The sequence below is a fragment of the Hyla sarda genome, chromosome 7, assembly GCF_029499605.1.
Source record: "Hyla sarda isolate aHylSar1 chromosome 7, aHylSar1.hap1, whole genome shotgun sequence".
NCBI lineage: Eukaryota > Metazoa > Chordata > Amphibia > Anura > Hylidae > Hyla > Hyla sarda.
Genome location: NC_079195.1, coordinates 8,609,229 through 8,634,366, shown reverse-complemented (window position 1 = coordinate 8,634,366; position 25,138 = coordinate 8,609,229). Strand labels below are relative to the sequence as shown.

The window sequence follows — 25,138 nt, the reverse complement described above, 5'->3', positions numbered from 1 at the left end:
TGTCGCTTTGTTTGCACTCTACATACCCTAGTCCTGCTAGTGCCAGACCACTGCCATATTATTTATAGACATCTTTCTGTATTCTTAATTTGTATACACATCTTATATTTGTGACAGAGAACCTCCTCGGAGTATACTTACCCAACTTTTTCCCCACCACAGAACTCACGGCCTATACTGGCAGTATTCACACTCATCAGGGCCATTCCGTCTCATTTATGACAGAACGTAAATTTTGATGGGCAAGCAAGTAATTACTATTACAGGATAGACTGGACGCACACAAGTGCATGATGGGCCAGACATGTATGCTTCTCGACAGCTGCCCGTCTGCCTGCATTTACAGTGACTCAGAGGACAATCAGTGCAGTGAAAAAGTGTTCACACGCTGTAGTGAAACCACCGCGATCCAATGACATTGATGAGATGATTCCTCGCAACATCTAGTTTATAAAGTTGTTTGGCCCATGAACGATCTTATAAATAGAGGGGGAAGAGGTCAGACCCAGCAAAACTGGTCGTAAGCAAGACCTTAACCAAGACTTGTCCAGGGTTTAGCGTTGGTGGCAATGTGGACTGAGAAGAGAATCGAGTGATAGCCGTGGATGTGGTGAACACAACATGAATGGTGCAGTGGTGGCAAATACTGGGTGTGATTAGGCGGGTGAGGAGCTAATGAGGGAATAGTTAATGGACCAGATGCACAAAAGAGAGAAAAGGAGATCAAGACTTCATTCACATCTACGCAGTAGTTCGGTCAACAATATAGTCAATGGGGTCTAATGGGTACCGTGTATTTGCGTCATTTGATGGATCTGATGCAGCCATCATTTTCTTTGTTATGTTCCTATGATGAAGAAAAGCTGAAATGCTTTACACAAATGTGAACGAGCACTGAGTTGAGAAGTCGATGCAGCGTGGTCCGAAGCAGCAGAACTGAGGCCTTAGGTGCAGTTGAGCACTGGCACCAACCACAGATCCGGTAGGTGGAAGTAACATGGCCATAGCAGTTGGACTGAGGAATGGAGGTAAAGCAGAAAAAGTATAATAATGGTGGAACCAATGAGTGGATGTGAGCAGACCACCGGAAGTGAAGGGTGGACAAGGAGTGTAGTCTTCACAGAGGACAGAGTAGGTAGTGAAGCTGAAATGTGTTACATGATGGAACAGATGATGGCTACTGTACATTGGATAAGGAATAACGCTGGCATAGTGAAATGAAGCCATGAATAAATATTAACCATTTAATGCCCCTTTATCTCTCCAATCAGGAAGTGCGAAGGCAGAAAGGAAAAAAGAGGGGCGCTCTGTGGGGATGGTGTAGAGAAGAGATGGACCCGACCCACCACCCTGTCTTGGGTGTCGCCATGGTCCGCTGTGGTAATCCAGCAAAGAAAGCAAGACCCTGTGAGGGGTATAGGGTGGGTAGGATGCATGCAGTGTGCGGCTCACTTTCCCCTTTCTGTATCTCCAAGGGTACGGAAATGTGGGCGTAAAATGGATAGGAAAAAGGAGGGAAGTGGGTGGAGCGCTTCTGCTGATAAGGGACGGAACTCAAACAGCCACGGTTGCACCGGACAAATTTTTATTGGAATAGGAGATATTAGACAACGCGTTTCTGTGCCAATATGCGCCTTCCTCAGGTCCCCAACAATCAAATGAGTGCATCCTGGTTGGTGTTTGCTGTGCAATAGTGCCACTATTGCACAGCAAACACCAACCAGGATGCACTCATTTGATTGTTGTGGACCTGAGGAAGGCGCATGTTGACGCCAAAACACGTTCAATATTTCCTATGCCAATAAAAATTTGTCCTGTGCAACCGTGGCTGTTTGAGTTCCGTCCCTTATCAGCAGAAGCGCTCCACCCAATTCCCTCCTTTTTCCAGTCCATTTTGCATCCAGTCAGGAAGATCACACAGCAGTCTCACAGTGCAATCAAGGTTATAAAGTTTCCCGTACTGTTCAGCCTGAGGCAACAGATGGAGGGGGGGGGGGGGGGGGGGTTAATGAAAGGTCAACTGCTTAAAAACCCACCATAATAGTTTCCAACGTGACCTTCGTTGTCACACAACTCACAGTGATCTGCCATGTTCTAGAACTCGTCACTGGCTCTCACAAACATGGAGGCCGCTCCTCAGACTGGATATCATTACATGAGAGCCTAAGCCACTCAGCAGTATATGCAGCCGCACCATGTTGCTCCGATATGTAAAAAGCATAAACTGCTACAGTGCAAATAAAGTGTCACATCACGTGCTTGGTCACGTCTACTCTGCCCCACATGGCCATGCTCACCCCCAGTCATCAATGCCCAACTGCTGTGGAGTCCAAGGCCATTCTCCTTAAAGTGACAAGTTGTAGTTACTGTGCATAGGTTTTTATTCTTGGTAGAAAATTAGATTTAGAAATAATATTAAAAACAACCAAAGCGGAATCTGTGTGAGCTGTGTCTTTATGTGGGTCCGATCATCCAGCTTTAAATGGTAAAACTTTAAAGTAGCAACATCTGGAGCTCAATGATAAAATCATTTCGATAGGGCTGTGGTGCGGCTTATTTTTGTACCCCCCCCCCCCCCAACAGAACCGGATGGCGATTATAACGGCCACACAGTTCAAATTCTTCCATGTTCTTCTATTAAAGTGCCGGCCGTCACATACATGAACACCCGGTGTATGGATCTAGAGCACCACTTTAGTATAAGTAGAAATAAAGATCGCCCAAGTCTAAGGTAAACCAGATGAAGAGCATCTGACAACATCCTTCAGTGGAAGTTTCCTTTCTACTCTTCAAATAACCCTGGGTGTACTGGCCACATCAACCCTCATACTAGTGTATCGAAAGGGAACCACCCCCTCATACAAGTGTATCAAGAATAGACTACCCCACATCCCCCTCATCCTAGTGTGACATGAGAGAACATCCCACCATCCCTCATACTAGTGTACCGAAAGGGGGCTACCCAGCCACCCCCTCATACAAGTGTATTAAGAGTGGACAACCCCCTCATCCTAGTGTGCCATGAGAGAACATCCCACCACCACTAATACTAGTGTACTGAGAGGGGACCACCCAACCACCCCCTCATACAAGTGTATTAAGAGAGGACCACCCCCCTCATCCTAGTGTGCCATGAGAGAACATCCCACCACCACTCATACTAGTGTACTGAGAGGGGGCCACCCCCTCATCCTAGTCTCACCAACCCACAACCACTTTTTCAAAGTGAGGAAACCATTGCATTCTACACAACAAGCTTTTAAAATAAACTAAAACAACATTCATAGAAAAGTAGGTGAAGGATAAGGTCTATTCTTTGTACTTAAAACTAAAATAGGAAGTGTTGGGTCCCTTTAATATACAAAACCTAGTGGTCTGGGAGAGTGGAATGAATGTGTCAAACCATGACATTAAAGTGCAGATACTGAGAGGACAACAAGCATGTTGCCGCTCGTAAAATCTATAAAAAAAAAAACAGTTCCCAGACACATTGGTTGGACAATTGTCATGTGGTAGACAAGGTCGTAATCGCTTTAGTCCATATTATTCATTAGGAGTGTCCACACCGACACCAGATGAAGGATGAACGATCTTTCTAGGATTATTCTGAGAACATTTTCTCTCTCGAAAGATCTTCTGTTTGACTACTGGCCAAGAATTTCAACAATACGCGCCTTATTCCTAAGACAAGGACAGTCACTCGAGCCATCACTTCCCCTTAATGAACGATCATTTTGGTTAAATCAGGTGCTTTTGATTAACTTTGTTGTGTATGGGAACCTTGTATGTCCAGCATTATTCTCCTGCCTGTTCTGCAACTCATGCCGGGCAGTAGAGAAGCCGGGGCAATCGTATAGCGCCCAGTGAGTTTCACGCACCCCCCTCATCCTAGTGTGCCATGAGAGAACATCCCACCACCACTCATACTAGTGTACTGAGAGGGGGCCACCCAACCACCCCCTCATACAAGTGTATTAAGAGTGGACCACCCCCCTCATCCTAGTGTGCCATGAGAGAACATCCCGGAACTTGCTGGATGTCATATGATTGCCTCGGCATCCCTCCGCACCCATCTTTGCAGAACACCAATGCTGGACTTACACTAAGAATCCCTTCCAAGCTCCTGTTATCTATAGCGCTCATGCTTAGGAGGTTTAGAGAGTTCCCCTAGGCAAGGAAGACTCCGATGCAGACTGTCCGGTTGTGTGTTCACTGACCAATCCAAGGAGCCATACACCTACACATCAGGTGCTTGTTTAGTGTGGCTTTCACTGATGGCTGTGAACTATGAAAAGTCCATCCACTAAACCAGAATGACTGGCACCAATTCTACACTAATCCGTCTACCCCCAATTACTGAACATAACTTAATATCTTATATGATCAAAGTGTTCCCTTTCCCCCTTCCCTCATCTTGAAAAGCACTCTGTAACCAACACACGGGTCAATCCAAAAGATAGCCTTTGCCAGCATGTGGACCTCGCCACCACATCTGTAACATTACCTGTATCATCGTATCTTTCACACATGTGCGAGCAGAGCCAGTGAACACACTGGGGGAGATTTATCGAGTGTTTAGCTACAACTGTTTTTAAAGCTAAACTTACCAAACTCAAGATGAGTACTTGCACCTTGTGTAGTAAATTTGGTGCACATGCACACACGTGGGATTTTTGCTTGTTGTAAGCAAGTTTCGTAAGTGAGACAATTGCTGGTATTGGATTGTGACATTTGGAAAAAAGCCACCCTTGATACATTCACAACCATTACAAAGTCAAAAGGGCAAAATCGCTCAAGTTTGGCAAAAATCACTTTAGGACAAGTGTCAAAAGTCGCAAAACCAATGTTGGGCAAAATCTAGGCCTTTTTTTTTTCCCAATACACCACAAATTTTTTTTTTTAAATGTGTGATAAATTCCCCCCACTGTGTTTGTTACTGGCCACAAAACAAGACCAGGCAATGTCTAAAGTCATTGTATCCATCAAAATAGTGGAAAATGTTTAAAATAAAAAAAAGCTGAAAAAAAACCCTCACAAATGTCCTATTTGGCAGCCTAAGATGTCCAGACACAGAAAACACTATTGAGTGTGTCTTGGTCCCTCAGTGTGAAAAACTTCACTTTACAAAAAGCTTTGCTGTATGGGGTTAATGTTGTGGACAAGGAGGAGCTTCTAGAGGCACACGGCAGGGCTAAACTGCAACAGGCAACATTCAGAATCTGGGAAACAATACGGCCAATCTATGGCAACTTACGGTTAGGGTGGAAACAGCCACCCTCTAAACACCCTATATTTTATATCCTATGCCTTTAATATCCTATGCCTCTTACATTTTAATATTCAAAAGGGAGCACAACTTGTTAGTCGCATATTTGAAAACTACAACCTTCCCCCTCCCCCGATGAAGCCGCTCGAGTTTTACACAACTGACTTGTCTTTGGTTTGTCACATACAGAGAAGAACATTCTGCAACATTATTCCCAGATCACCTCCATTGAAGCCTTTAAGATTATATTCTCCTCTGCCAGCAAAGGGTTAATTGTACAAAGTGTATAATGCCCCACACCCCTGTCCTCCCCAAATAAAATAAAAAATTAAACAAAACATTCATCCATACAAAATGGCCACTACAACATAGGAAAAGTAAAAGCTCCACTGTGGTTTAACGTACATTCGGCCTGTGCTGTACCTACTCTGTGGGAGTATGGAGAGGAACGCGCTAAGCCACCTACTCCCCCCTGGAACCACCAGCCCCTTACAGTCGGCAAACAACTATTTCAGATAATACAGTCGAACAAACGGTGGCTCCAGACTGATGCATAAGATACATGTTAAGTGCAAATCAATTGTTATGGTCACATAGTGAGTGGCGATGAGTTACACTTGTCGAGAGTCCTTCATTCTATCTCAGGGGAGTCGGGAGGGTTCTCTTCTGAGGGGTCATTCAATGTTTCCTTGTCCTCTAGGGTCACCTCGTCGTCCTCATTATCGGCAGTTTCTGACACGGCAATAGACTCCTCCTCATATCTTGGCATCTTTCTTGGTTGAGCCAGAGAAGAGTTCTCCAGCGACTCGATATCCTCAATTCCTGCTCGGTAGTGGATGACGAGAAGCGTGAGCGCCTGCAGCCTCTCCCCGGACTTGGCCAGTGCTGCCGTTATTAGGACCTTCCTTCTGCCGTCTGTTGTCTCTCGTTCTTCTTTCACCAGAGAATTGTTATGTTCCAGCTCCTGATCTATTTCGTTCTGGAGCTTATCCAGCATGAACTCCAGCTTCTGAATCCTCTCGTCAGTCGGTAAACCTCTGTACAGATCACGGCCAATTTCTTTGACCGCAATAAACACGCTGTCATCCAAGCCTCCCTCCTTACGGACCAGTTTACCAGAGCTGCCCCCTGGCCGTTTAGAAGGGCTGCTGGCCCCACCCGTCTCTGTATCACTGCTCTCATTGTCTGAAGTGTTCGGTGTTTGCTTTGGCGAGGGTTCCACCAGATCAATCACGCCTTGCTCGGATGGCCTCGTTTTTTGGGCTTGTCGTAAGTTCAGTAGACGAGAACTGGTGTTGATAATGTGTCGCGTGATGCCCGTAGTTCTGTTCCCGAGAGATTTGGACTCCAGATCTACTCTTCTGTCCAAGGAGACGCAGTATGGGTTCTCCGCTAGACATTTCTCTTGACATTTTTTATGGCAGACATAACCACAGACCATGCACTGGGAAGCGGCCTTAGTCCAGACCTTTCTCTTACAATGGTCGCATAAAGTGGAATTTTGGAACTGAGTGTCTTGAAAATTATGCTTTGATTCACAGAAAGTCACGGGGGCCACAGGAGCCTCTTCTTTCTGAAGTATGCCCAGGTCCTCCGGGAAACTGCCATCTTTCTCCTTCTCTTGTAAGATACTTGAGTTCTCAGACTCTCCATCCATCAGATATTTGAAGCTTATGGTGATGTCCCCATAACAGAACTTCTCATTGAAGCCTTTGTGTGTGCTCAAGCTCCTAAGTGCCGTTCTACTTACAGACGCTTTAGGTTCAGGAGCATTCAGCTTGTAACTGCTTAGATACTCCAGAGAGGACATGGAAAGGCATTCTAAGGAAATATCTTCCAGTTTGATACTGACGTGTCCAACGCAGCAGAGACTACCAGTCTTATAAGAGTCCCTGCACCAGAGGGCTACATTCAAGTATCTGTGGTGGCTTTCTACATCGAATACACAAGAAGCCCTTGTCCAGCGGCCTTGGCGACCCTTGTAGTGTGTGTCTGGAGACTCCCACACTTGTTGGTCTTCAGCCATCTCTTTCAAACTGCCAGAACCTTCAGATAGCTTGTCTTTTGCAGGCTCCGGTTTTACTGAACTGGGTTTCTGAGACATAAGTTCTTCCACCAGATCTATCGTTTTTGGAGGCTTCTCCGAGATCTTCTCACCGTTCATAGAGGGTGGAACAGTCTTGTCTAACTTTTCTACAGAGGTCTCACTTAAGTCTACAGTATTCGGACTTTCACAGGTAGTTAAGGTAAGTTTAACTTGAGGTCTTGGGGGCACAGGAGGCTTGTTTCCAGACCCTGATGATGTCCTGCTTAGCTGAGTAGGTTCTTGGTTCTCCGTGGCATTTGTTTTCCCAGCTTTGGTCTGAACCTTCGATGCTACTTGAGAACTTGCTGGATTTGGCTTTCGACTTAGGATAGGAGAAATGGATCCCAAGGATTTAGTGGAAAGGTTTCCCACAATGCGCTTAGGGCTTTGAGTAACAGGCAAGAAAATGTCATCCTTACTCTCCCCGGGAGGCTTCACTTCACAGGCCAAGTCTTCAAACTCGGAGTCCAACTCCCTGTTCTCTGGATCCACAATCAGACTTGCCGAATCCTCATCAAATGTCTGAGGGAAAACAGGATCATCAAGTGACCCCACATTTTCAGGTGGACCCCCAGCACCCTGATTCTGACCCGCTGGCCTCTCGTAGAAAAGCAGCACTCTGTCTCCGGCTTGTTTGATCAGCTTTGAGGCTTGAACCGATGAAGTCACCTTAACACCTGGTGAGTGAAAAGATCAAATATTAATACAGGAGAATCGGGGTAAAGCTGAATAAACAATAAAGAAACTGTGGCATAAAGAGAAGGATGGACGAAATTTGTAGTCTGGCCACACACTTTAGATACTCTACTAAAGAGAGGACGTTTGCTAATAGATCTTAAAAAGGCAGCAGAATTGTGAATCAGGGATGTGGAATTCCTATCGCCCGACGCCTGGGACATGCAGTTCCGGGCGCCAGGCAGGTGAATTTTTCCGGCCCTTAGCCCTGCTTTGGGCAAGTAGGGCCGGACCAGACAAGCGCAGCAGCGCTCAGCAGTCTGTATGGAGCGGGCTCCGGACTCGTGCCCACTCCATACTCTGCAACCCCCAGCTGATTTCAGTAGCCGGAGGCCACGGCTAATATCCAGCATGCGGCGAATGCCACGGCTTATTAACCCTTTAGATCGCCGCTGTCAGCTTTAAAAGAGACATGTGAATGCTCCCTGGTGGGCTAGTGGGGCGATCCACTACAGATGTAGCCGGAGGGCTTACCTCTGTTCCCTGCTGTCCTGTGGCTCTATCATTGATAGATCCTGGCTGGACTATGCTCTATCAATGGAGTTCAATAGAACTCTTGATTTGTATGAGGAATCTAATGATTCCTCCTAAAAGTCTAATAAAGTGTAAAAAAAAAAAGTTAATAAGTTTACCCTTAAAGGGTACCTCGCATCAAAAAACTTTTGATATATTATAGATTACTGTATGCAGAATAACTTCACAATTGCATGTTATTAAAAAATATGCTTCTTTCTATGTAATTTTCCACTTTGAAGAAATGACCACTAGGGGTCTCCCTACCAGTCCTGGCAGCAAGAATTTCAGACTCATGCTGGAGTCCTAAACACTACGAGCTGCCAGTCTGCTTTGTTCACAAAGGAGAACACTCAGAGCTGCCAGCCTGCTTTGTTCACAGCCTGTTTGGCTGTGAACAAAGCAGGCTGGCAGCTCTGAGTGTTTAGGACTCCAGCATGAGTCAGAAATGCTTGTGCTGACAGGACTGATCGGGAAAAATACAATAGAAAAAAGCATATTTTTCATTAACATGCTATTGGAAAGTTATTCAACATTCATTCATCTAAAATATATCAAAAGTTTATTTGATGAGAGGTACCCTTTAAGGACTCAGGGTTTTTCAGTTTTTGCACTCATTTTTTTCCTCATTACCTTTAAAAAATCATAACTCTTTCAATTTTGCACCTAATAATCCATATGGTGGGTTATTTTGTGCGCCACCAATTCCACTTTGTAATGATATAACAAAAATAATACAAGATACCCACAACAGGACTCGAGGATCACAGGGATACTGCAGGGATCGGGATGCAGCCACTCTCGGACGAAGGTCAGCATGCCGAAACGCGCATTGGAGTGGCGGCATCCCGGCCCCAGCAGTATCCCTGTGATCCTCGAGTCCTGTTGTGGGTATTATTGTTGTTATATCATGGAACTTATTGCTGCCATTTAGTTTTATATATATCAGTATACAGCACCTTATTGAATCTGTACTTAGCACTTTATATACTCTATATCCATTATATTGTTACCGTATTTTTCGCCCTATAGGACGCACCGGCATATAAGACGCACCCTATTTTTAGGTGCGAAATCTAAAAAATTTTAGATTTTTAACCCAATAGTGATCTTCAACCTGCAGACCTCCAGATGTTGCAAAACTACAACTCCCAGCATGCCCGGACAGCCAACGGCTGTCCGGGCATGCTGGGAGTTGTAGTTTTGCAACATCTGGAGGTCCACAGATTGAAGACCACTGCATAGGAGGTAATACTCACCTGTCCCCGCCGCTCCGGACCAGTCACCGCTGCCCTGGATGTCGCTCCATCGCTGTCACCGTGTCCCCGTCGCTTTGCTGCCGGCCGGGTATCCTCGCTCTCAGTCGCCGTCATCACGACGACGTGATGACGAGGAAGGAGAGCGCCAGTCATACAGGGGATCCCGGAACAGAGAAGACACCGAGGAGGCCGGTAAGGACCCTCCCGGTGTCCTGTAAGCACTAACCCGGCTATTCAGTCGGGCTGTTCGAGACCGCCGCGGTGAAATCGCGGCGGTCCCGAACAGCCCGACTGAGCAGCCGGGTTAGTGTCACTTTCCCTTCAGACTCGGCGGTCAGCTTTGATCGCCGCGTCTGAACGGTTAATACAGGGCCATCACCACGATCGGTGATGTCCTGTATTAGCCGCGGGTCCCGGCCGTTGATGGCCGCAGGGACCACCGCGATAGGGGTGTATTCGGCGTATAAGACGCACTGACTTTTCCCCCCCCAGTTTTGGGGAAGAAAAAATGTGTCTTATACGGCGAAAAATATGGTATGTAGACTGGTGTCTGTTTTTACATATGCTGCTTGATTACCTTTTTATGTGCAATACCCCATTACTGCCACCTAGACTGCAGGGCATCCGGCTTTGCCGCATTGTCTTCCTCTTTATGTATCTAATTTTAGTGCATATCAATAAAATTGGTCTATTTTATTTTGTATAAATTACTCCTTTGGCTTTTTTGCTTATCCTTTCATGTTTAATTGTGGAGTCATATTAAGGGTTTAGTCACAATTAGGGAGGGTGCTACAGTGGCCTTTACCCCTTGTACCACACACTTATTTTCTCCCTTTCTTTTGGTCACCGATATTATATATATATTTATTTTTGGTTCAGAGAATATGTTATTGAAAAACTAAAAGGTACCATTATAGTAGGTAGTTATGGCTATTATAGGGCGAGGAGGAAAAAGAGTGTAAAAGCGAAAATTGGCCCGGACAAGTGGATCGTCTGTGAACGCAGCTCTGAAGGACATAAGGCATTTGTGGTTTTTACGGCATCTTCCATACGCACCTCCTATGGCTATCAGCCGGTCGCCTTTCCTTAGATCAGCACCGGCAGCTGGAGAATTCGGAGTGACTGTCTCCACGCAGACGTGTCCGGTGTCCCCATCTCTGGCCTGCACCATCACCAGCCCGATGTTTTGCGACGTCCCTTTAATTAACTCCACCTGCCACGCAAACAGAGAATAATCACAAATAAGCCGAAATTATTCAAAAATAAATAAATAAATAATAATAATAATGTTAACACTAAAAATAGTAAAATACAAATAAAATATATTAATTATTGTCATTTGTGTTATTATATCATTAACCCCTTAAGGACTTAACTCTTTCAGTTTTCCACCTACAGACCCATATGAGGCTTGTTTTGTGCGCCACCCATTTTACTTTGTAATGACATCAATCATTTCACCACAAAATCTACATCGAAACCAGGAAAAATATTTATGGGGCAAAATTGAAAAAAATAAATAAAATAAATGCCATTTTGTAAATGTTGGGGCTTCCGATTCTACGAACAGCACTTTTCGGTAAAAATGGCACCTTTATCTTTATTCTGTAGGTTTGTTCGATTAAAATGATACCCTACTTATATACGCCAAGCAAGAGAAAGTCCAGCTCACTCCCAAGCCCGTAGCGCCTGGACTGGCGTGGGCAACGCCTAGGAGACGGCAATGAAAATGAAAGAGGATGTCCAGCGCAGGTAGAGGAACGAATTCTTTATTGTAAGCTTCAGCACACGGAAGACCTGACAGTGACGCGTTTCGGCCCTATCTAGGGCTGAAACGCGTCACTCTATCGTAAGCTTCAACACACGGAAGACATGACAGTGACGCGTTTCGGCCCTATCTAGGGCCGAAACGCGTCACTGTCATGTCTTCCGTGTGCTGAAGCTTACAATAGTGACGCATTTCGGCCCTAGATAGGGCCGAAACGCGTCACTCTGTCATGTCTTCCGTGTGCTGAAGCTTACAATAAAGAATTCGTTCCTCTACCCGCGCTGGACATCCTCTTAGATTTCATTACCTACTTCTATATGTTTGATTGTTTTACTTCTGATCGAAAATGATAACTTTTGCCCAAAAATTTGTACGTTTAAGAACGTCCTCTTCTCGTCCCTATAAAACATTTTTATTTTTCTGTACACGGGGCGTTAGGAGGGCTAATTTTTTTGCTATAAAATAAGTGATGTCATTACAAAGTACAATTGGTGACACAAAAAAACAAACAAAAACAACCACAACAACCACAACAACCACAACAACAAGCCCTTATATGGGTCTGTAGGGGCAAAATTCAAAGAGTTATGATTTTTAGAAGGGGGGAAAAAACGAAAAGTGCAAAAACGAAAATTGTCAGGGTACTTAAAGGGTTAATAGTTTGTATTTTTATTTTGTTATTATTATTATGATTAATAATAACAACAACAACAATCCAAGAATAAAGTCAGAGAGGAGGTCAGAGTCCGGGGGCATCAGGTGGGATTCTCTGTCTCAGTCTTCACTGCAATTCTAGTCTGAATCACAGCCGGGCGCGAGGAGCGTTACGGGGGATCGTGTTTATTGTAAATACGCTGCGACATACGGGGGGAGCGCCAGGTCGTCTTAGTCTATCTGCTCTGGAAGGTTACAGACATTTTCCAAGAAGTCTTCATACACCCCCCCCCCCCAGCTGCTCGCGCCTCTGGTTTCAGCACGTTCCCTTCAGACGGGTGACGTTCGGTGAAAAATAAAATGTTTAGCAATTATAAAGACGTCTTAAATAAAAGCCAATTACAGAAGATGAATGGAGGGAAGCGGCAGCCGGCATTTACCACGTTCAATAATCCCCGGATACAGACCCCCCTCCCCTCCCCCCTCCCGGGCTTTACGTGCTGCGCTCCCAAAGAGAGCAATTTAGTCGGCAGCGCTGCTCCTTCTTGACTCTTATTACGGAGAGAGAGGCGCGGCGCTGCCTCCTTCCAGCCGCACACAGCGCTCCGCATCGATTCCAGCATCTGTGTTTACGCCTCTAAAATCAGACGACGATGTTCTGTAGCAGCCGCTAGGTGAACCAGGATGAAAAAAAATGTATAAAACAAAAAATAAATAAATAAATAAACGGAAGCCCAAAGTGTAAAAAAAGAAAAAAAAACACTAAAAAACAAACAAAAACCACACAAAAAAAACTATGCAAAAATTTAAAACAAACAAAAATCACAAAAGAATTAAACAATAAAAAAGCCCAAACAAAAAAAAACTAAGAAAAACAAAAAACACCATAAATAAGAAATAAAAAGTAACATTTTTTATTTTATTTTTTTAAAGTCGTGTAATGAAACTGTAAAAACGCAACATATGAGAATTAGCAGCGCAGTCATTGTAAATCCATAAGGACGCGGCCGCAAGGATTCATCGCATGGACGACTTCCACTGTGAAGGACAGAACGAAACGCAAAACGCTGAACTCTGTAGTGTGAATGGGCCCTAAAAAGGGGCAGTCCGGGGAGGAGGGGGGGTCTCCGGCTGCATTCACATTACGACTTGTGCCTCTGAGGCCGTGTTTCCCCAACCAGGGCGCCTCCAGCTGTTGCAAAACTACAACTCCCAGCATGCCCGGACAGCCTTTGGCTGTCCGGGCATGCTGGGAGTTGTAGTTTTGTAACAGCTGGAGGCCCCCTGGTTGGGAAAGATACTTCCAAGACCAGAATAGGTTGAACCTTTTATATGGGGGAGATAAAGGACACGTGACGTCATATGACATCACGGCGCAGGAAAATGGCGTAAACCCATGAACGGCGTCAGTCTCAGGTGATGGCGGAGGAACGGCATTAAAACCCGGCAGAGCTTACAATTCACATGAACATCCCAGGTAAGTGGAGGAGGGGGGGTGTCAGCTGCAGGACTGAGAATACCACATGTCACAATGGCTGCTGATCGGTAAAGGGCGCCCGTCGCTGGCAGCCGGGAGGGCGGCAGGGCCGTGTCACATCCAATTAGCCCAGACTCCCAGCAGAACGGCCCCGGGGCCACAGATCACCGTAATCCCATCAGTCACCTGATTGAAATGTGGAACCTCTAAACCAATTAGTTCAATTTCCGGAAATTCACGTTGAGCGCAGGACAAGGGAGGCCGCGGTCAGCCTCCCCCGGAGCGCCGCTCAGGACTCCATACACCAGGCTGAAAGGGTTAATAGCAGACCACTCCGAGACAACAGAATCCAAAGTAAGAAGACCATAAACTACACAGCGGTATGACTGACACTACTCATGGTGACCAGGGCTGAGATACTGGGATAGTCACAAGAGCTAGAATGGTCACCACTAGGGGAGCGCTAGAATGGTCACCACTAGGGGAGCACGCTAGAATGGTCACCACTAGGGGGGCACGCTAGAATGGTCACCACTAGGGGGGCACGCTAGAATGGTCACCACTAGGGGGGCACGCTAGAATGGTCACCACTAGGGGGGCACGCTAGAATGGTCACCACTAGGGGGGCACGCTAGAATGGTCACCACTAGGGGGGCACGCTAGAATGGTCACCACTAGGGGGGCACGATAGAATGGTCACCACTAGGGGGGCACGATAGAATGGTCACCACTAGGGGGGCACGATAGAATGGTCACCACTAGGGGGGCACGATAGAATGGTCACCACTAGGGGGGCACGATAGAATGGTCACCACTAGGGGGGCACGATAGAATGGTCACCACTAGGGGGGCACGATAGAATGGTCACCACTAGGGGGGCACGATAGAATGGTCACCACTAGGGGGGCACGATAGAATGGTCACCACTAGGGGGGCACGATAGAATGGTCACCACTAGGGGGGCACGATAGAATGGTCACCACTAGGGGGGCACGATAGAATGGTCACCACTAGGGGGGCACGATAGAATGGTCACCACTAGGGGGGCACGATAGAATGGTCACCACTAGGGGGGCACGATAGAATGGTCACCACTAGGGGGGCACGATAGAATGGTCACCACTAGGGGGGCACGATAGAATGGTCACCACTAGGGGGGCACGATAGAATGGTCACCACTAGGGGGGCACGATAGAATGGTCACCACTAGGGGGCACGATAGAATGGTCACCACTAGGGGGCACGATAGAATGGTCACCACTAGGGGGCACGATAGAATGGTCACCACTAGGGGGCACGATAGAATGGTCACCACTAGGGGGCACGATAGAATGGTCACCACTAGGGGGCACGATAGAATGGTCACCACTAGGGGGCACGATAGAATGGTCACCACTAGGGGGCACGATAGAATGGTCACCACTAGGGGGCACGATAGAATGGTCACCACTAGGGGGCACGATAGAATGGTCACCACTAGGGGGCACGATAGAATGGTCACCACTAGGGGGCACGATAGAATGGTCACCACTAGGGGGCACGATAGAATGGTCACCACTAGGGGGCACGATAGAATGGTCACCACTAGGGGGCACGATAGAATGGTCACCACTAGGGGGCACGATAGAATGGTCAACACTAGGGGGGCACGATAGAATGGTCAACACTAGGGGGGCACGATAGAATGGTCAACACTAGGGGGCACGATAGAATGGTCACCACTAGGGGGCACGATAGAATGGTCACCACTAGGGGGCACGATAGAATGGTCACCACTAGGGGGCACGATAGAATGGTCAACACTAGGGGGCACGATAGAATGGTCACCACTAGGGGGCACGATAGAATGGTCACCACTAGGGGGCACGATAGAATGGTCAATACTAGGGGGCACGATAGAATGGTCACCACTAAGGGGCACGATAGAATGGTCACCACTAAGGGGCACGATAGAATGGTCACCACTAAGGGGCACGATAGAATGGTCACCACTAAGGGGCACGATAGAATGGTCACCACTAAGGGGCACGATAGAATGGTCACCACTAGGGGAGAGCATAGTCACCACTAGGAGCGATAGAATGGTCACCACTAGGGGAGAGCTAGAATGGTCAACACTAGGGGGCACTAGAATAGTCACCACTAGAAGCGATAGAATAGTCACCACTAGGAGCGATAGAATAGTCACCACTAGGAGCGATAGAATGGTCACCACTAGGAGCGATAGAATGGTCACCACTAGGAGCGATAGAATGGTCACCACTAGGAGCGATAGAATGGTCACCACTAGGAGCGATAGAATGGTCACCACTAGGAGCGATAGAATGGTCACCACTAGGAGCGATAGAATGGTCACCACTAGGAGCGATAGAATGGTCACCACTAGGAGCGATAGAATGGTCACCACTAGGAGCGATAGAATGGTCACCACTAGGAGCGATAGAATGGTCACCACTAGGAGCGATAGAATGGTCACCACTAGGAGCGATAGAATAGACACCACTAGGAGCGATAGAATAGACACCACTAGGAGCGATAGAATGGTCACCACTAGGAGCGATAGAATTGTCACCACTAGGAGTGATAGAATGGTCACCACTAGGAGCGATAGAATAGACACCAGGAGCGCTCACTGGGGATCGGTCACCAAAGAAGATACAAGGAAAACACCAAACATCTGGAACAACCATTGAAAACCCCAAATAAGAGAAAACTCGTGGGCTGAGACTTCTCCACTCTCCACCCTGCAATCTCCCCACTTTCTCTATCCCACCATTTCTCCTCCACTCTATGCCACCATCTCTCCTCCGCTCTCTATCCCGCCATCTCTCCTCCGCTCTCTATCCCGCCATCTCTCCTCCGCTCTCTATCCCGCCATCTCTCCTCCGCTCTCTATCCCGCCATCTCTCCTCCGCTCTCTATCCCGCCATCTCTCCTCCGCTCTCCATCCCGCCATCTATTCTCCATTCTCTATCCCGCCATCTATCCTCTACTCTCTATCCTGTTAAATCTTCGCTCTGATCCTCTGATCTCTCCTGCGACCTCTCCACTCTCAAGCCTCCTTCCTCAATCCTATCCCTTTGTCTCCCCATTACCTATCCTGTGAAATCTCTCAGATCCTCCATTCTTTATGAGGCAATCCTGCCACCTCTCCGCTCCCTATCTTGTGACATCTCTAGTCTGATCCTTTGCTCTCTATACTGTATTATCTCTGGACTGATTTTCTTCGCTCTACCCTGCGATTTCTCTGCTCTCTATAATGTGACGACATCTCCAGTCTGATCCTCTGCTCCCCACCCAGCGATCTGTGCACCCTCCACCCTGCAAATTCTCTAGTCTGATCCTCCCTCTATTCTATCCCTTCATCTCTCCATTACTTATCCTGTGAAATCTCTCCGATTTTCTGCTCGTTATGCAGAAATCCCTCCATCTCTCCGCTCCCTACCCTGTGACCGATCAAGTCTGATCCTCCGCTCTATACACTGCCATCTCTATACTCTCCCTCCAGTGATCTCTCTGCCCTCTATACTGTGATCTCTCCGCTCTCTATATACTGTGATCTTTGCTCTGACCCTATACCCCCAGCGACTTATCCCCCCCTCTTCCTCGGGGGGGGGGGGGGGGGGGGGCAGATGCTGCTGTCTCTCTTCTGTGTGTGATCAAGTGGTCAGAGCGCACATTTTATCCTTCCGTCAACCGCGTCTGCTCCTATTGGCGGTGGAATCAGCGTTTTGTGGCTGCAGGATAATTGTATTACTTTATTGATTTCCGATAGAGCCTCCGTCCCAGCATAACAAGCAGCCATTACTGTGCAGTGGGGGGTAGCGCCCGCCTTGGTGCCCCCATAATCACCCGCTTATGGCATCCTGCTCTCATAAAAAGGGGGACGCTTTAGGTCACTAATTTTAGAAGTGCTTAACTCTTCCACTGCTGGGGAGCTGCTGCAGCCGCTTACCCTGAGCATTAAAAAGTGCCAGGAGTATACAGTTAGCCTGAAATGGCTGATAACAGCGAGCAATAGATGGCGAGTGACCTATTGTTTATGGGAAGCATTGTGAACTGAATATTATAGGCTGCTCCGGGGAAGGAAGAGTCCATAAATCTCCTGTCAGCGGCTGACAACAGAAAGCAATAAATACATGTCAGGGGTTGTATAAAGACTGTTATCTGCAAGCAGCACTGTGTACACAACCGGCCCTCCCCCACCGCACCATCTGTAATCCAGCACCGCATCATCTCTGAGGACCAGGATCTCACAGCAGCACAGAGTACTTCAGGAGAAGAGTGTCCCCATCTAGTCCAGATCTAGTGGAGGTAGGGTGCTCCCTGCAACACAAAGAAGAGAGTCCATATCTAGTGGAGGTAGGGTGCTCCCTGCAACACAAAGAAGAGAGTCCACATCTAGTGGAGGTAGGGTGCTCCCTGCAGCACAAAGAAGAGTCCAGATCTAGTGGAGGTAGGGTGCTCCCTGCAGCACAAAGAAGAGAGTCCACATCTAGTGGAGGTAGGGTGCTCCCTGCAGCACAAAGAGAAGAGAGTCCAGATCTAGTGGAGGTAGGGTGCTCCCTGCAACACAAAGAAGAGAGAGTCCAGATCTAGTGGAGGTAGGGTGCTCCCTGCAACCCAAAGAGAAGAGAGTCCAGATCTAGTGGAGGTAGGGTGCTCCCTGCAGCACAAAGAGAAGAGAGTCCAGATCTAGTGGAGGTAGGGTGCTCCCTGCAACACAAAGAGAAGAGAGTCCAGATCTAGTGGAGGTAGGGTGCTCCCTGCAACACAAAGAGAAGAGAGTCCAGATCTAGTGGAGGTAGGGTGCTCCCTGCAGCAAAAAGAGAAGAGAGTCCAGATCTAGTGGAGGTAGGGTGCTCCGTGCAACACAAAGAAGAGAGTCCAGATCTAGTGGAGGTAGAGTGCTCCATGCAGCACAAAGAAGAGAGTCCAGATCTAGTGGAGGTAGGGTGCTCCGTGCAACACAAAGAAGAGAGTCCAGATCTAGTGGAGGTAGAGTGCTCCCTGCAGCAAAAAGAAGAGAGTCCACATCTAGTGGAGGTAGGGTGCTCCCTGCAACACAAAGAAGAGACTCCAGATCTAATGGAGGTAGAGTGCTCCCTGCAGCACAAAGAAGAGAGTCCACATCTAGTGGAGGTAGGGTGCTCCCTGCAACACAAAGAAGAGACTCCAGATCTAGTGGAGGTAGGGTGCTCCCTGCAACACAAAGAAGAGAGTCCAGATCTAGTGGAGGTAGGGTGCTCCCTGCAACACAAAGAAGAGAGTTCAGATCTAGTGGAGGTAGGGTGCTCCCTGCAACACAAAGAGAAGAGAGTTCAGATCTAGTGGAGGTAGGGTGCTCCCTGCAACACAAAGAGAAGAGAGTCCAGATCTAGTGGAGGTAGGGTGCTCCCTGCAACACAAAGAGAAGAGTCCAGATCTAGTGGAGGTAGGGTGCTCCCTGCAACACAAAGAAGAGAGTCCAGATCTAGTGGAGGTAGGGTGCTCCCTGCAACACAAAGAGAAGAGAGTCCACATCTAGTGGAGGTAGGGTGCTCCCTGCAACACAAAGAAGAGAGTCCAGATCTAGTGGAGGTAGGGTGCTCCCTGCAACACAAAGAAGAGAGTCCAGATCTAGTGGAGGTAGGGTGCTCCCTGCAACACAAAGAGAAGAGAGTCCAGATCTAGTGGAGGTAGGGTGCTCCCTGCAACACAAAGAGAAGAGAGTCCAGATCTAGTGGAGGTAGGGTGCTCCCTGCAACACAAAGAGAAGAGAGTCCACATCTAGTGGAGGTAGGGTGCTCCCTGCAACACAAAGAGAAGAGAGTCCAGATCTAGTGGAGGTAGGGTGCTCCCTGCAACACAAAGAGAAGAGTCCAGATCTAGTGGAGGTAGGGTGCTCCCTGCAACACAAAGAAGAGAGTCCAGATCTAGTGGAGGTAGGGTGCTCCCTGCAACACAAAGAGAAGAGAGTCCACATCTAGTGGAGGTAGGGTGCTCCCTGCAACACAAAGAAGAGAGTCCAGATCTAGTGGAGGTAGGGTGCTCCCTGCAACACAAAGAAGAGAGTCCAGATCTAGTGGAGGTAGGGTGCTCCCTGCAACACAAAGAGAAGAGAGTCCAGATCTAGTGGAGGTAGGGTGCTCCCTGCAACACAAAGAGAAGAGAGTCCAGATCTAGTGGAGGTAGGGTGCTCCCTGCAACACAAAGAGAAGAGAGTCCACATCTAGTGGAGGTAGGGTGCTCCCTGCAACACAAAGAGAAGAGAGTCCACATCTAGTGGAGGTAGGGTGCTCGCTGCAGCACAAAGAGAAGAGAGTCCAGATCTAGTGGAGGTAGGGTGCTCGCTGCAGCACAAAGAGAAGAGAGTCCAGATCTAGTGGAGGTAGGGTGCTCCCTGCAACCCAAAGAAGAGAGTCCAGATCTAGTGGAGGTAGGGTGCTCCCTGCAACCCAAAGAAGAGAGTCCAGATCTAGTGGAGGTAGGGTGCTCCCTGCAGCAGAGTATTTCCGGAAAAATCTGAGAGGTCAGAGAGTCAAGTAGTGAAAATAGCAGAGGCGGCAAAGCAGTACAGAGTAATGCGCTGATCGTATGTACAGTTGAGATCAAAAGTTTGGGCACCCCAGGTAAAAATTTGTATTAATGTGCATAAAGAAGCCATGGAAAGATGGAAAAAAATCTCCAAAAGGCATCAAATTACAGATTAGACATTCTTATAATATGTCAACAAAAGTTAGATTTTATTTCGATCATTTACACTTTCAAAATAACAAAAAAAAATAAAAAAGAAGGCATCTGCAAAAGTTTGTGCCCCCTGCAGAGTTAATATCTTGTACTGCCCCCTTTGGCAAGTATCACAGCTTGTAAACGCTTTTTGTAGCCAGCCAAGTCTTTCAATTCTTGTTTGAGGTATCTTTGCCCATTCTTCCTTACAAAAGTCTTCCAGTTCTTTGAGATTTCTGGGCTGTCTGTCACGCACTGCTCATTTAAGGTCTATCCATAGATTTTCAATTATGTTGAGGTCAGGAGATTGTGAAGGCCATGGCAAAACCTTCAGTTTACGCCTCTTGATGTAATCCCCCGTGGATTTTGAGGTGTGTTTAGGATCATTATCCATTTGTAGAAGCCATCCTCTCTTTAACTTCAGCTTTTTCACAGATGGCATCAAGTTAGCATCCAAAATTTGCTGAAATTTTATTGCATCCATTTTTCCTTCTACTCCTGAGATGTTCCCTGTGCCACTGGCTGCAATACAACCCCAAAGCATGATTGATCCACCCCCCCCCCATGCTTAACAGTTGGACAGAGGTTCTTTTCATTAAATTCTGTTCCCCTTCTTCTCCAAACGTACCTTTGCTCATTCTGGCCAAAAAGTTCAATTTTAACCTCATCAGTCCACAGAACTTGTTTCCAAAATGCATCAGGCTTGTCTATATGTTCATGTGCAAAGTTCAAATGCTGATTTTTGTGGTGAGGACATGGAAGAGGTTTTCTTCTGATGACTCTTCCATGAAGACCATATTTGTACAAGTATCTCTTGTGCAGAGGAGAAATAGCCGATAACTTATACCGGAATATCGGTATAAGTTATTGACTATCAGCCTTAACCTCCACAGATTATCGGTATCGGCCCTAAAAAAAAAATCGATATCGGTCGATGCCTAATTACAGGTCAGCAAAAAGGTCATCCCAGCCACAGGGGAGGAATTGCTAGTGTAGTGGAAGGAGCAGTACAGAGTATTTCAGGAGTGGTTACATGCACATACTGCCTAATATATAGACCAGCACGGTTGGGGGGGGGGGGGGGGCTGTTGCGCTGTCAGGTCTCCCCTTTATTCCAGATGCAGGAGGACGTGAAGTGAAGAGATCTATTATTTTCCGGCAGATCTCAGGCTCTGTACCCGGCAGGGGCGGCGTGCAGACGTCTCGTGTCCATGCGCAGGGTCACTGCAGATCGTGCAGCACGTCAGCCGCCGCTCCAGGGCCCCAGAATGATCAATCAGGAGTCAGTGTCAGGAAACATCTCGTCAGCATGCAGGAGTCCAACTTCTCTTCGGGGGACAGCGCCGACAACAGAGAACAATAGCTTACACTAGTGTTTCCCCAAGCAGGGTGCCTCCAGCTGTTGCAAAACTACAACTCCCAGCAAGTAGTATGTGAATATAAGCCTTTGGCTGTCCGGGCATGCTGGGGGTTGTAGCTTTGCAACAGCTGGAGGAACCCAGCTTGGGGAAACACTGTCTTAAATTCACATACTAACGCCCGTAGCGTCTCCCTCCACCTCATTACCATAAAGCGACATTTTCAGATAAATCCCAGAGTTTAAATAAGAAGAAAAACAGTTTCTGATCAAACACTTAAATGTCAGAACGTACGATAAAAGCGGCGAGGAGACTAATCCGCCGGACAAACCCGAAAAACGCCCCTCCCGATGGCAAGAGTGAAGCTGAAACCAGACCAGATATGACTATGGGATCGCGAAAGTGCTGTTACCCAATGTTACTGCAGGTGACAAGTGTTATTACAATACATACACACACATATATATATATATATATATATATATATAGTCATAATACATTGCATTACACACATAAAGGGCCCACAAAGCAATAAAGACCCCCCAACAATAATAGCCAGAGCAGTCAGTGCGTTCTGGGGTTAGGAATCAGTGGTTACAGGGAGCCATCTAGTGGTCACCAATGATAACTGCAGCCCCTGATCACAGTCAATGGAAATCATTAAAGTGAACCTGTCATCAACAAAAACTTTTTATATAACATAGATAATACTATTATATATATATTTGTAATATACATTGGATAAAAAATATTAGGCAGCTATTGCCTGAGTGTCTCTATGAGGTGTCCAAACACAGGAAGTGATGGTGGACAAGCCGGTGACACGCTCCCGGCTCACACAGCAGGATGATTGACAAGATAGGAGCCTGCACAGAGTCCTGCGTGTCCTGTCCTCCCTTCCTGCTACTCAGACACACAGACAATAGCTGCAGGGACACCACTTTTCACCTATAAATATTCACCTTTTTTTTAACCAAATGTAAATTACAAATATAAATATACCGTATTTATCGGGGTATACCACGCACCCTCATTTTACCAAGGATATTTGGGTAAAAAAAGTTTTTTACCCAAATATCCTTGGTAAAATGAGGGTGCGTGTGTGCATGTGTATACCCCGATACTGTTTCTGACCCCGCAGAAGCCCCCAGGAAAGGCAGGGGGAGGGAGGCCGTCGCTGCTCCTCCCCCCCCCCCCCCCCCCCCTGCCTTTCCTGGGGTCTAGAGCCCTGCTGCTGCCACCGCTTCTCTCCCCCTGGCTATCGGCGCCGCTGCCCCATTGCCTCCGCCATCCCCGGTTTTAGAATTACCTGTTGCCGGGGTCGGGTCTGCGCTGCTTCTGGCTCCGGTGTGGCGTCTCCTGTGTCGTTGCTATGCGCTGCGAGGCGATGTCTTCAATGCGACGTCACTCGTCATTGCGCAACGCATAGAAACGACACAGGAGACGCCACACCGGAGCCAGAAGCAGCGCAGACCCGACCCCGGCAACAGGTAATTATAAAACCGGGGATGGCGGAGGCAATGGGGCAGCGGCGCCGATAGCCAGGGGGAGAGAAGCGGTGGCAGCAGCAGGGCTCTAGACCCCAGGAAAGGCAGAGGGGGAGGAGCAGCGACGGCCTCTCTCCCCCTGCCTTTCCTGGGGGCTTCTGCGGGGTCAGAAAAACCAGGAATGGGGCAGCGGCGGCGCCGGTCTCTGGACCCCAGGATAGGCAGGGGCAGAGAATCAGGCAGCGAGGGCAGGTCTCTGGACCCCAGGATAGGCAGGGGCAGAGAATCAGGCAGCGAGGGCAGGTCTCTGGACCCCAGGATAGGCAGGGGCAGAGAATCGGGCAGAGAGGGCAGGTCTCTGGACCCCAGGATAGGCAGGGGCAGAGAATCGGGCAGAGAGGGCAGGTCTCTGGACCCCAGGATAGGCAGGGGCAGAGAATCGGGCAGAGAGGGCAGGTCTCTGGACCCCAGGATAGGCAGGGGCAGAGAATCAGGCAGAGAGGGCAGGTCTCTGGACCTCCAAAAGCCGCTGCAGTTCATTGATTTAAAGCGCCCGCTTTAAGTCATTGAACTGCAGCGGCTTATCGGAGGATAGACACACAGATAGACTTTAGGCTAGAAATTTTAGCCTAAAAAATGCGAGTTATGCGCCGATAAATACGGTAATTGTATTATCTACATTATATAAAAAGTTTTTGTTGATGACAGGTCCACTTTAACATCAGAACAGTCACCTCTATACACCACCAGGTGGGGGCCACAGGGTGCGAATACTTCACCGATCACATGATAAATGGAACACCACAACCTGCTGGATAACATCCTGTATTATACCCCAGAGCTGTACTCACTATTCTGCTGGTGAGGTCACTGTGTACATACATTACATTACTTATCCTGTACTGATCCTGAGTTATATCCTGTATTATACCCCAGAGCTGTACTCACTATTCTGCTAGTGAGGTCACTGTGTACATACATTACATTACTGATCCTGTACTGATCCTGAGTTATATCCTGTATTATACTCCAGAGCTGTACTCACTATTCTGCTGGTGAGGTCACTGTGTACATACATTATATTACTTATCCTGTACTGATCCTGAGTTATATCCTGTATTATACTCCAGAGCTGTACTCACTATTCTGCTGGTGAGGTGACTGTGCACATACATTACATTACTTATCCTGTACTGATCCTGAGTTATATCCTGTATTATACTCCAGAGCTGTACTCACTATTCTGCTGGTGAGGTCACTGTGTACATACATTATATTACTTATCCTGTACTGATCCTGAGTTATATCCTGTATTATACTCCAGAGCTGTACTCACTATTCTGCTGGTGAGGTCACTGTGTACATACATTACATTACTTATCCTGTACTGATCCTGAGTTATATCCTGTATTATACTCCAGAGCTGTACTCACTATTCTGCTGGTGAGGTCACTGTGTACATACATTACATTACTTATCCTGTACTGATCCTGAGTTATATCCTGTATTATACTCCAGAGCTGTACTCACTATTCTGCTGGTGAGGTCACTGTGTACATACATTACATTACTTATCCTGTACTGACCCTGAGTTATATCCTGTATTATACCCCAGAGCTGTACTCACTATTCTGCTGGTGGGGTCACTGTGTACAGTACAGTGCCCCCTATAGTTTACTCTGGAGGCTGATCTTACAGACCATACATAGCACAGCGATGGCCACGGGTTCTGTTCCTTCAGCTGTCGCCTGTTTAACCCTTTAGATACCACTGTTAATATTGACTATACCACCTAATACAGTGTTTCCCAACCAGTGTGCCTCCAGC

At 47.4% G+C, this 25,138-nt stretch overlaps 1 protein-coding gene across 1 annotated transcript in view; it reads right to left on the bottom strand.

Annotated features, from left to right (window-relative positions):
• Positions 1-2,001: 2,001 nt before the first annotated feature.
• The window catches only part of PDZD8 (PDZ domain containing 8), a 47,685-nt gene continuing 24,548 nt past the window's right edge, over positions 2,002-25,138 (bottom strand). Inside the window, exons 4-5 of the mRNA XM_056529297.1 lie at positions 10,916-11,072; positions 2,002-8,029 (exon numbers count right to left, since the gene is read on the bottom strand). Coding sequence (XP_056385272.1) covers positions 5,898-8,029; positions 10,916-11,072 — 2,289 coding nt within the window. The 3' untranslated portion in view covers positions 2,002-5,897. The remainder of the gene's footprint in view (positions 8,030-10,915; positions 11,073-25,138) is intronic.